Raw genomic sequence first — 12,430 nt, forward strand, 5'->3', positions numbered from 1 at the left:
AACACAGACACACATGTCTGCTCCGTAAAGAGCCATGTTACAAACTCACACAGACAGCGGCTGTGTAGTATAGCGGTTAGTGCATCCCGGGTGGAGTGGACTTTTTTTCTGCAAATTTTCTAACGGGGGATCTGCTGCATTGCATTGTGGGTATGTGACATTTTGCTTGGTTATCTATATCAGTTAGTCCCTCACTATCTGATTCATTAACACTTTCTCACACACACACACACATACACACACACACACACATAGAGTAAGGTTTTGCAAAATAAAAACCGTATTAAAAATGCTAAATCCTTACTTTCATTCTCAACTGTTCATACAATTTCAGTTCATTCAAACTGATTCTGTCTCACACACACACAGATGGTAAGCTTTTTCAAAATAAAAGGTGATGGTGTTTTCACCAGAGGGAGGCTGGTGTTCTAGAGGGATGAAAGGAGAACGGACACGAAAGGGTGGGACCTGGAGCCGGGACGGAGAGGTGTGAGTGGAGCTGGGGCGTTGACAGTGATGGGAGGCGGAACCGGGCCAGGGTTCGAGGTCCCGCTCAATGCTGTTAGCAGCATTAATTTATTTTGTATTTGGTACATGATGACTTATTTAATATATTTTTCCAATGAAATTTCAAGTACCCCCTGGGCTTCTTCCAAGTATACTTGGGGGTATGCATACCCCACTTTGGTAACCCCTGATTTAAAGTATTTAACACCTTTTAATTTGCCACATAAATAAATGGAACATAGGCTACACTGCTTAAACAGGACAAGAGATATGAAGAAAGGAATCCACAGAATACACTTTCACAATCACTATCAGCTCTCAAATTACTTTAAATTCACGTACTGATCAATTCTTGCCTAGCTTATGAAGGACTGAAGGAAGTGATTACCAGTGAAGGATTTTAACATTTTAATTATGACAGCAAAGTGATCAATCAAAACATCACATTCAAAGATGTTGCTAGATTAAAGATTTGTTTGATTGTATTGAAAACACCTGCAGTATCTGATGATAAGTCATTTGTTTTCTACACTCCCTACCGTTAATCCTGTCATCCTGCCAGAGAACCACATGTTGCTCAGTGCTTTGCACTGTACCTGCTGGGTTACCATGGGAGGAAATACCAAGGATTCCCCTCACACGGTGTTAATTGGTCATTTTGATTGCAAGAGCTGTAGAGATTTACAAGTAAATACACCAATAGCTGCACAGACAAAACCCCCCCAAAAAAGTAAAAACTTAAAACGTCTACTTACTCGTCTACAGCTTACTCCATTTGAGGCTACCTGTACATGGAGTCATAACACATCACCTCTTGCTGTGTTTCACGAGTGTGCAGCTGTCCTCCACACACTTCCTGTGACTGTTTCACAGCCAGAAAAAGGTTTATTTAAACGGATGCTGTGAGTTCAGCTGAGATTCCTTGTGCTTACCCAACAAATACTCTTACTGTGCATTGTTTGTGCTGGTATGAGCAGTGTGATTGACCTCAGGCTTGTTGTTAATGAAGTGGTCCGACAGTGTAATCACTGTGTGGCCCCAGTCTTTGTTTTTGTGCTGCTGCTGCTCTGCCACACAGCAAAAGATGAAGAAGAGGAGGAGGAGGAAGTGGGTCTGTGGTCAGGTAGCAGATTGTTCTTCTCTCACTGCAGAGGAAGCAGTGCTGTTTTGGGCTTACATCACATGGATTAATGTAATACGGTCCAGATGGGCCCCTGTTGTATCAGATTAGGACGGCTTGATTGGACAGCTGGAGGAGGGCGGGGGGGCAAAGGTCATGTGACTGATGACATCATTCTGCTCTGGGGACAAACTACCAATCCCATAACAACTGAATGGGATAATGGTCTTCACAAATGATACTACAAGCCTTGTTTGACTTTAGATATAAGGAGGGAATAATTAATCAGATCAAACTTTTACTTTCATTGTAAATTAGTCAGTGTAAAATGTCAAAAATGGTGATTAAAAACTACCTAATAACAGAAATAGCATAAATAATCTACAAAGCTTCAGCAGATCCACCAGAGCAACTTCATTTAGCTGAAAAGTCCCATTCAGTAAAATATCTGCTCTGATATCACTTTGGAAACAGCTGAACTCTGGAACTCTTTGCCTGATCACCTGAAATTTGTTATGAGCTTCACTACTTGCAAGAGTGTCACTAAATCATGATTAAATTAGCATAAGCCTATATTCATATGTGATGTGTTGTGATTGTGTATTTATAGAATCCTGCCTTTCTTTCAAACTCTACTTTGGTTGTACTTATAATTTTCCTTTTTTTTTTAGTTTGTAAAAGCCCTTCTAGAGGCAAGTTTTAGCAACCGCTATGCACAGAAAACATTATGGTACTTACATAAGGTTACTGTTCTCATTTAATCACTGAACACAGATCTGGCCCTAAAATAAATGATGGATAGATAGTTTGGTAGGTAGGTAGGTAGGTACAGAAAGATAGATTTCTATGTTTCTGAGCTAAGACTTGGTGTCTTTAATTGATCTTTATGGATCCTTGTTTAGTTTTTGTTTTATTTTTGTCAAGTTGTAATAACATGGCTTCTTTGCCTCCTGTGAAACTGTTCATACATTTAAACGTTTAGTCAGTCCACAGAAGCAAAATGCGAAGGTACTGTTGCGTTCTGCTTTCAGTTTCAGGTTTATCAATGACCGGATGTTGAAATGTGGAAAGTTCACAGTCCAGTCCAAAGTGTCCAGTGTTACCTCAGAGGGTGTGGAAGTGGATTTAAAGCAACCAGAAAGAGGGCAGATTAACAGTAATCTAACAGAGGAAATGCATGATGGGAAGAGCCCAGACGTACTGCGAGTGTGTTGGATTTTATGTAACAAGTCATTAGGATCATGCTTTAGTGCTTTGTTTCTGCAGGAAAGACTTATCCCAACCTCTTACAGGGCTCCACAGGCTAGACACTAGTCTGTATGGGAGTTCGTCTCTGCACACATGTAGTTATGAACACACTGACCTCTTTGTTCTCACTGAGGCCCGAAGCAGGCTGTTTAATGCTATTTCTATACACATTCTACTTGTTTACTCTGGGTTTCTGCCATTTTGTTGTCAGTCATTAGTATTTACTTGAAGATTATGCTGTTTGCTGAAGCTTTCTGTTTTTTTATAGTTTGACTACATCATAGTAAACTGACCTGCTGTTGTTTTTGTACCTTTGTGTTTCTGTGCAGGATCTGAACAAGCGTCTGTCCCTGCCGGCTGACATCCGAATACCTGATGGATACCTGGAGAAGCTGCAGCTGAGCAGCCCGCCATTTGACCAGCCGCTGAGCAGACGCTCTCGCCGAGCATCACTGGTGAGAACGCGAGAAAGAACAGTGGTTTAAGGGGGAGGAGTTGGTGAGGAGAAAGTGAACAGAGCCTTGCAAAAATGTGATAAAATGTCAGCAATTACCACAATAAACATCAAAGCGTAATGGAAGAAACAGATAGTTATTTGTAGAATTAAATTAGTCCAAGCAAGGAAAAAAGAGACAAAACACAAAATGAAGACAATGTAAAAGATGCAACAAGACAAAAAAGGGGATGAAAGACCATGACTTATGCAATCTGAGTTCTTATTCAGCTGGATGAAAACTACTTCAAGGATGATTGGTTGTTTTCTGTATTGTCACAACACGCTGAAATGTAGCTGAAAATGTGAACAAAATAAACCCAAAAGATGAAGTAGCATGTATACATGACTGCAATAATTGTGATTTTACTGATAATTAGGCCTGTGTACCACAACATTTGTTCACCTCCTGCATTCCAGTTCTTCTGTATTTTATTTCTTAAATCACTTTTTTTTTACGTTTGTCCTTGAGGGTATTTGATGTTGTTTGTTTATTTTTTTTTATGTTGCATGGTAAAAATTATTCAGATTGAGTTTTCTTTTGTGAATTTGTTTAACTATCTTACCTGTCAGATCTGTTGACCTGTATCCTTAGTATTGTGCAGATACAATCTTGATCTAGAAAGTAACTGTAAAAACCAGTGTATAGTGGGACAGTAATACCAATCACATCCATCATGCACATGTTGAATCTTACCTAAAATATTCCATAACCAGTGACCATGAAACTCCAGAAATATTACCCAACCCATTTGGCTTCAAGTGCCATTTAAAATACTGATGAATACTTGTAGTTTTAATAATTTCTGTTTACATTTGGATAGTCTATCATTTCCAGAAGGTCTCAGAAGAAGCTCCAGTGTTTAAGTCAGCTCCCTTCAAACGTTCCTTGAGTTGCAGAGGAGGGGATCTGAGGGAAGGGGCTGCAGAGTGATGAAGACATTTGTGGTAGCATCAATGTTTTATTTAAAGGCAGCCTGAAACAGAAGTGAGAGCTCACGCCTTGCCCTTCCAGCATCTCATGTCATTCTCTCAGCCTCTTGTCATGTGTTTACATCACACCTCAGCGTTCACTGTGTCATCTGCTGCAAAATAGAAGGCTTGTGGTTTTACTTTGAATGTGCATCCGTGAAAAGCAGAGCGGAGGATGATCCATATGCTGTATCCAATCTGATGCATTTACGTACATATTCCCCTGCAGGATTGTTGAGGATGCTGTGAAATGCTCTGACTAGAACAAGCGATAAAACAAAAGTCATTATTCTGACAGTGTCTTTTGTGTCATATTTGATTTGTGTCTTTTTATACCATCGTCACTGTTTGCATCTTGTTGCTTTTTTTTTTCCGACAGTGTTTTCAGTGGATTTTTTTAATAACATTTTTGTTTTCATCTTGTTGCATCTTTTATGCTCTTTCTTTTTGTTGCATTTTTTATATTGTCTTTGTTTTTGTTGAGTCTTTTGCATCTTGTTGCGTTGTTTGCATTTTTTAAACTTCTTTTCCTCCTTGGTGCAGCTTTTGTCATTTTCAGCGTATATTTTTTCTGCTGTTTTTGCTGTCATGGCATCGCTGTTTTGTTGCAGCATTAGTATTGTATAGGATCATTTCAGTATTGTTGCAGGTGATTTGTCGTTGGTAACTCATCATTTTCACCTTGTTGCATCTTTTACACCATTGTCATTTTGTCTGATTGTTTCTGCCTTGTTGCTTCTTTGGCGTCTTACTACGTGAAATACTATATATTGTTTGAAACTTGTGTCTTTTGCATAATTTTTGTCGTGTGTCTTTCATGTTATTTTCATCTTGTTGCATCTTGCTGTAATTTGTGTATTGGTGCGTCTTTACACTGTTATCATCTTGTCGCATCTTATACATAATTTACTTTTTGTTTCATCTTTCATGTTGTCTTCACTTTGGCTATGTTCAGACAACAGGTCTTAATGCACAATTTGGATTTTTTGGTGAAATTTTTGCGTGCTTGTTCATATTACACATTAAATGCGACTTCTATCAGTTTTGAGTATGAATTGAATGCAACCCTGAAGTGACCCGAATGCGCAATAGAGGTCCTGATGTAATATATGACCACGCAGGCATGCACTGTGTTTATGGAAGTAAATATGTTTTTCCTGCCACTCCTCCTCCTGAGACAAAGAATTGTGACGTCTGTTGCATTTCAATGACGTAAAGGTCTGATAAATTCATTGCAAAATATCAGATATGTATCGGATTTAAGACCACATATGAAAGTGGCCTGGATCGATTTGAAAACTAGAAGCACTCGGAGAGCGCAGACCTCCGCCAAGGCTGATCAGTGGCCCCCCCCATGGGCCCCCCCACGCCAAGGAGGTTATGTTTTTGCCAGGGTTTGTTTGTCTGTCTGTCTGTTTGTTTGTCTGTCCGTTAGTGTGCAACATAACTCAAAAAGTTATGGACAGATTTTGATGAAATTTTCTGGTCTGTGCCCCCCCCGTGGGCCCCCCCACCCCGATCACCACCAAAATTTAATAATTTCTTCCTTATCCCATTTCCAACAAACCCTAAAAATTTCATCCAAATCTGTCCATAACTTTTTGAGTTATGTTGCACAGTAACGGACAGACAAACAAACAAACCCTGGCAAAAACATAACCTCCTTGGCGGAAGTAAAAATCTGATTTGTGCTGTTCAAACTGTCTTTAACAGATTAGATACAGGTCACATATGGGGAAAAATCAGATTTGGGACACATCACATTGGCCTGCTGTCTAAATGAAGTGTTTGTTGTATTATGTTGTTTTCATCTAGTTATGTCTCTCTTTTGCACCTTTGTAATATTTAACTATAAATAACCATCTGGTTTCTTCAACATTCATTCAGGAAGAAGAATAATTCCAAAAGTATAAAGAAATGTAAATATGTTTCATGTTAATTTACCGGATTGGGTTCTCACACAGATTTTCTCTGTGTAAGAATTGCCTTCTTTTGCCAATAAACAAAATGCTGTTAACAGCCAAAAGCCAGCGGTCTTTGTCACACCTGATTAGCGTTGATGGTGGTTGGGGGTTTGTGACCTCCATACTTGTACAAGGCCGTCAGAAGAATTTGTTGTGGTGTCTGTAGGCATGTCAGCACTAATAAAGATGCTATGTTCATTAACACTGTTTGTCCCTGTCCCTCTTCCAGTCCGAGATTGGATTCGGGAAGCTGGAAACCTACATCAAACTGGACAAGCTGGGGGAGGTACATGCGAGTGTGTTTGCGTTAACCTTGACTTTATCATCTGAGTCATTTCCTAGGTGTTAATGTTCTCATACTGATAAAACACAGACAGATGCTTATTTTTAACCCCTATTAAAAACTTTCCCTTCTTCTGATCTCCAGGGCACATATGCTACAGTGTTCAAGGGGAGGAGTAAGCTGACGGACAACCTAGTGGCACTGAAGGAGATCAGACTGGAGCATGAGGAGGGGGCGCCGTGCACAGCTATCCGAGAAGGTAAGAGGGTTTGGTGGCTCCCAAGACTGCCTCCAGTTAGGCTCGATGAGGATCACAGTCTTTAACAACAGGTGACTGCATCTCATATCAAATAGTTAATAAAACTGTGGAGTATTTACTGCTGCTGCTTCACTCTCAATCAAAGCACGTAAATAACTCTGCGACTTATTAACCCGTTATTAATTTTTTACTTTTTGATCTTGCAGTTCTACTGACTGTCTAATACAGTGGATAGAAATTGTATGTGAAATTTTATCACACTTTTTCTACAGATGCACTTTCTGCTTCCCTCATTTGATCACAGTGTGATAGAAATGCACTTGATTGTGTTGAGTTTTTATGTTGCATATGTTTGTGTTTGTATGACATTAATCACCACTGGGAGGGCATCTGTAATTTTTTTGGATACAAAATACAATAACAATAAGGTCTTATTATCTCATCTTATTTGCAAGATAAGATAATCATTTATTAGTCTAACAATGGGGAAATTTCACAGTTACAGCAGCATAGGGATGGTAATATTGAAAGTAAAAGTATTAAAAATGTATACAAAAATATAAAAAAAAAAAAGTGAAGTAGTACTCAGTAGAAACAGCAATACAGTTTTTCTCAACTGCTAAAACACATTTCACAAATTTTTCCTCCATTTTTCCAAAACTCTAAACACAGCACTTTTCTAAAGCTACATAAACAAAACTATACCTTCTCTCTTCAAAATTCAAACTTTCACTCCAAAACAGCTGCTCAAAGCCAGCAAAAATTTAAACACTATACACATCATTACACACTACAAAAAAAAAACTGAAAACACAGTGTTCAGTGTGTGAGAACTGCCAAAGCATATTTTTAGAAACCTTACAGCATCTGTTCTCAGAATATATCACTTGAAAGTATTGGGCCTTCATAGATGTGTGTTTCATATGAACAGTATGTAAATCTACAGAAAATACAGTATGTACACTACTGTACTGGATCACAACTCTATGCAAACACTACAGAGGATCCAGTACACACAACAATACTCATTGAAAACAACGCTCAGGGTGTGATATTTTTACCTCCGCCAGGAGGTATTGTGATCGCTTTGCTTTGTGTGCATGCGTGTTTGTTTGTTAGCAAGATAACTCAAAAAGTTATGGTTGGATTTTCATGAAATTTTCAGTAAATGTTGATACTGGCACAAGGAAGAAATTATTAAATTTTGGTGGTGATCAGGGGTGGGGGGGTCCACGGGGGGCCCCATTGATCGGCCTTGGCGGAGGTCTGCGCTGTCTTTTCTAGAAAACCACTCGGAGAGCGCAGACCTCCGCCAAGGCCGATCAATGGGGCCCCCCGTGGACCCCCCACCCCTGATCATCATCAGATTTTAATAATTTCTTCCTTGTGCCAGTATCAACATTTACTGAAAATTTCATGAAAATCCAACCATAACTTTTTGAGTAATCTTGCTAACAAACAAACAAACATGGTGGGGGGGGGGGGGGGGGGGGGGCAGATCCGTCTTGGTGGAGGTCTGCGCTCTCCAAGTGCTTTTCTAGTTTATTTACAGTATTTGTCCCACACATGTATTATGCAGCATCACGTCGTTGCGCTCCTCTTCCTCGTCCTGTGCCTCTGTCCATTGTGTTTGTTTGAACCTTCAGTAAACTGTGCACTCTGAACTGGCTTTTCTAGGTGGAATCACATAATTTGCGACAAGTGTCTTCAATTTTGAGTCGCTGTGTTTAATGAATGAAGCCAGATGTGTTCATTGTGTTCAAATTTTGCTGACTGTGGCAAGTACTTTGCATCACATGAGCTTTAATTTGAGAATTTGAGCAGAGTTTTTTTGCAACTTGTGTTTTAGCAAGACAAAATGTGTTTAGATTTATGAAAAAAGGAGGACGTGTTTTGTGAATTGTGTCTTCATGTGAAATATGTTTATGGTTTTGGCAAACGGGGGATACTTTTATTAAATGTGTTTAGAGGACTGGTCATTTGGTTTAGAGAATTGGGTTTTGTGTTTTAGCAATTGGGAAAAACTGTAAGAAAAAAGGACAGAAAATATAATATTGTTAGCATCCTAGCATCACTGCCTAAGTCATATTTTTTTCAGGACATAGCTAATGATGCAAAATGAAGCAGCAGTGTTAGGAGAGTAAAGTTATGACTTAGGCAACAATGCGATGAGGCTAACGATATGTAAAACAGCAAAGTACGGAGTATTACAACAAATATTGCAACTTGCTGAGAGCCATATACTCTATAATAATTGCACATTATAAGAAAAGACTTCATACAGTGACAATGTACAGCAAAACAGATGACTAAACTCAAGTTTTTTTAAAACACTTCAATGTGTTCTTTTTTGCTAGATTGAAAACAACTTTATTGCAGTACTGTGTTTAAAGCATGACAGTGGACACTTCAAGCTGCACAAATTTGATAAAGTAAAGCCACTTTTCCAAGCTGGGGAGTTGAGCAGTCTGACACAATCTGACCAGCAGTAATGAAAGCTATCAATGAAAACACCTATGACAACCCAAAACATCTGATAATCTGAAAACACAGGTGAGGGTTTCCTCTCAGAAAACCCTGAATAACAACACGCTGAAAGGTAATTATGGAATGAAGTGGTTGTAGATGAGTGTAACCACGGCCTCACCATTAACCACCCTGTCTTTTCCCGCTCTCTGCAGTGTCGTTATTAAAAGACCTGAAACATGCCAACATTGTGACTCTTCATGATATAGTCCACACGGACAAGTCGCTCACACTGGTCTTCGAGTACCTGGTGAGACTGATGACTCTTCCCTCTCATCCTGCAGGACTCACATGTTGTTTTGTTCACAGATGCTTAAATAAATAGATGAAATCTTCATTATTATTCTGCACAGAGTGGAACTTAGCTCACATATGCAGGGCCATAATGTTCCAGCTGTTGCAGTTTGTGCCTGTAGCCTCATTGGTCCTCTAACATCCTCTCACTGTGTCTCATTCAGGACAAAGACCTGAAGCAGTACATGGACGACTGTGGGAACATCCTGAGCATGCAGAATGTCAAGGTGAGCCTCTGCAGGCGATCTGCTGGCTCTGCCAACTCCAGCAACTGGAAAGACTCTGTGGTCTGGTGTGAGGAGTAGAAACACTGTTTGTCTGCCCCCTGGTGGCGCAGTCCACACACTGACCAGAAAGACAAATTTGTGTTAATCTGAGTTTTTCACTAATATTTTTGTTGTTTACGGAAACTTTCCTCATATCCAGACTATTTAATTCTCCTGAGGGTTTTAGAATAAATGTAAAGATTCTGTAACCCAGCAGATCATTTTTACTCACTATATTATACAATCTTTACTGATTTGAAATCCTCCTTTTCCCAGATCTTTCTCTTCCAGATCCTGCGGGGTTTGGCATACTGTCACAGACGGAAAGTTCTCCACAGAGACCTAAAACCCCAGAATCTACTCATCAATGACAGAGGCGAACTCAAACTGGCAGACTTTGGTAAAAAAAAAATTCAAGGCTTTGACTAAAACTGAGAGTGTTTGGTGTTTTAAACCAGATCTAGTCATTCCTGTTTAATGGATGTTACATACATTGTTTTACTCACATTTGGGATGATCTTTCCATATTAATATAAGAAAATAACTAAGGCTGTTTTATATGGTATGTGTCATATCAGATGCTTCCAGCACTGTTCTAAAGATTTTATTAATGCTGCAGGGCAAAAATTCATATTGCAGCTATTTCATTACAAAGAAATTTTGTAACATGAACACATCATTAAATGAGTGATGCTGTGTTAGAGCCACATTTTGAGCCCGAGGGTTTTGGTTTTTCCAGAGTAAACTCACAAAATGTATACATTGTAGTTGTAAATTTATTTCAAGAAAAAACAAGACATTTACAAGAAGAAAATGTAACATTATGTGAGATTTTAAAACTGTACATTTACAAGCTAATGCAGGAAAACTAGTAAGCCATGTTTGGTATGAATACAGGTGAAATCTAGATTTATCAGTCTAGATTTCTGAGGGGGTTTTGTGTCAGTTCTGTGGGTCATTGAGGTTCACGTCCTCAAGAAGTATATGAATACACACCACATGATTGACCTACATGTTCTCCATCTTCACCTCAATGCACCACAAAACCACACTCTGCCCAAACAGTAGGAAAAATAAACTAAACCCCAAACTGCAGCTTCATTGCCAACTGTGTAACCAATGCAACTCTGTCAGGTCAATTATGTGATAAGAGGGAGTCAAAACAACAAACCAACCTTCGCATATTACACACTAAATGGATGAGTGCTCAATTTATTCTGAGTAACTCTTTAATCAAAATAAGGGAGGAGCTACAATGAATTATGTTAGAGGAGCTGTAATGAACTACGATTTTCAGCGGTTTTGGTGTTTTGGTGGTTGAAAATTTAAGACAACTGAACAAATACACAAATCTGCTTTTCCAGAACCTAATGTCTATAAATGGATTAATTTCCTGATTAAAACCAAAGATTATTGCTGTTTTTGTGCATTTTTGTCTTGATCTTGGCCTGAAAAGGTGATCATTGTTTTAACAATGGAGGAGGCAATGAAAATATGGCAATTGGTAATATGTTTGGTACATTTGGGTCTTAAATATGTTTTTTATGCCAATATTTGTCATTTCCCAACAAATTGCAACAGATACTGATTATTAGAAAAAGAAACCCATTTAACAAGAATACTCCCAGTTTATTGGATTTGACAAACATGATTCAGTCCCATTTCAACCTGATTGTGTTTTTTTTTTTGTCAACCTGCCAAGTACATTTTACCTCATTGGATCTTATTAGCTCACTGGCCAATAGGCCACAAGCTATTGTTAAGGCACTGTGTCGTCATTGCCATGTTCATCGTCTTTATCCTTATTGTCATCTTTGTTAACAATTTCTTCTAACATATTCTCAGAAGAAACTAAGGGGCTTGGATTCATATCCATTTTTGTGTAGTTTCCTCGGGACAGTGTCTACACAATTTGTTCACAGTTTTGAGAAATTTTGATTTTGGAATTTTTGACAATTTTTTTGAAATATTACAAATTTGCTTCTATTTATAATGAGTCATATATTGATGGCTTATAATGTGGAAATAGTTAGGGATATCAATATACTTACTATTGAGCACAGATAGTTAGTCGTGTATCGACTTTCTTTTAGTTTCTTGAGTTCCAGTGAAAGTACCACCCACTTCTTTTGGGAGATTGATCTCCTGCATCAAGACCACAAGACTCTAACATTGCAGCAGAACCTGACAACCTCGCTAATTCAACTTGCTATTGATTCTTGATACTGGTAGATTTACAGCTTTAACGATGTGATTGTATTTAAACAAACCCAAATACACTTTTGCACTAAATATAATGTGAGTTAAATGTTTATACATTTCCTTGTCTATGAAACATAAATTCTTAGTTATGTCAGTTTTTATCAGCAAGGGCGAAAATGACCCAACACCATTAAAAAAGCGAGTCTTTTTTCAATGATTTGATTGACAATGCCTCCAACAGTGCTTTCATAGTTTAGACTGAATTATTTTATGTAAGTGGTTGTGTTTTCTTCATG

General features: G+C 38.6%; 1 protein-coding gene across 2 annotated transcripts in view; it reads left to right on the forward strand.

Moving 5' to 3' along the window:
• Positions 1–12,430, forward strand: part of LOC115421248 (cyclin-dependent kinase 17-like) — a 75,742-nt gene that overhangs the window by 50,117 nt on the left and 13,195 nt on the right. For both annotated transcript variants that reach the window (XM_030137039.1, XM_030137040.1), the window contains exons 5-10: positions 3,205–3,330; positions 6,534–6,590; positions 6,732–6,846; positions 9,528–9,622; positions 9,831–9,893; positions 10,209–10,332. In XM_030137039.1, coding sequence (XP_029992899.1) covers positions 3,205–3,330; positions 6,534–6,590; positions 6,732–6,846; positions 9,528–9,622; positions 9,831–9,893; positions 10,209–10,332 — 580 coding nt within the window. The remainder of the gene's footprint in view (positions 1–3,204; positions 3,331–6,533; positions 6,591–6,731; positions 6,847–9,527; positions 9,623–9,830; positions 9,894–10,208; positions 10,333–12,430) is intronic.

This window comes from Sphaeramia orbicularis, chromosome 6 (genome assembly GCF_902148855.1).
Source record: "Sphaeramia orbicularis chromosome 6, fSphaOr1.1, whole genome shotgun sequence".
NCBI lineage: Eukaryota > Metazoa > Chordata > Actinopteri > Kurtiformes > Apogonidae > Sphaeramia > Sphaeramia orbicularis.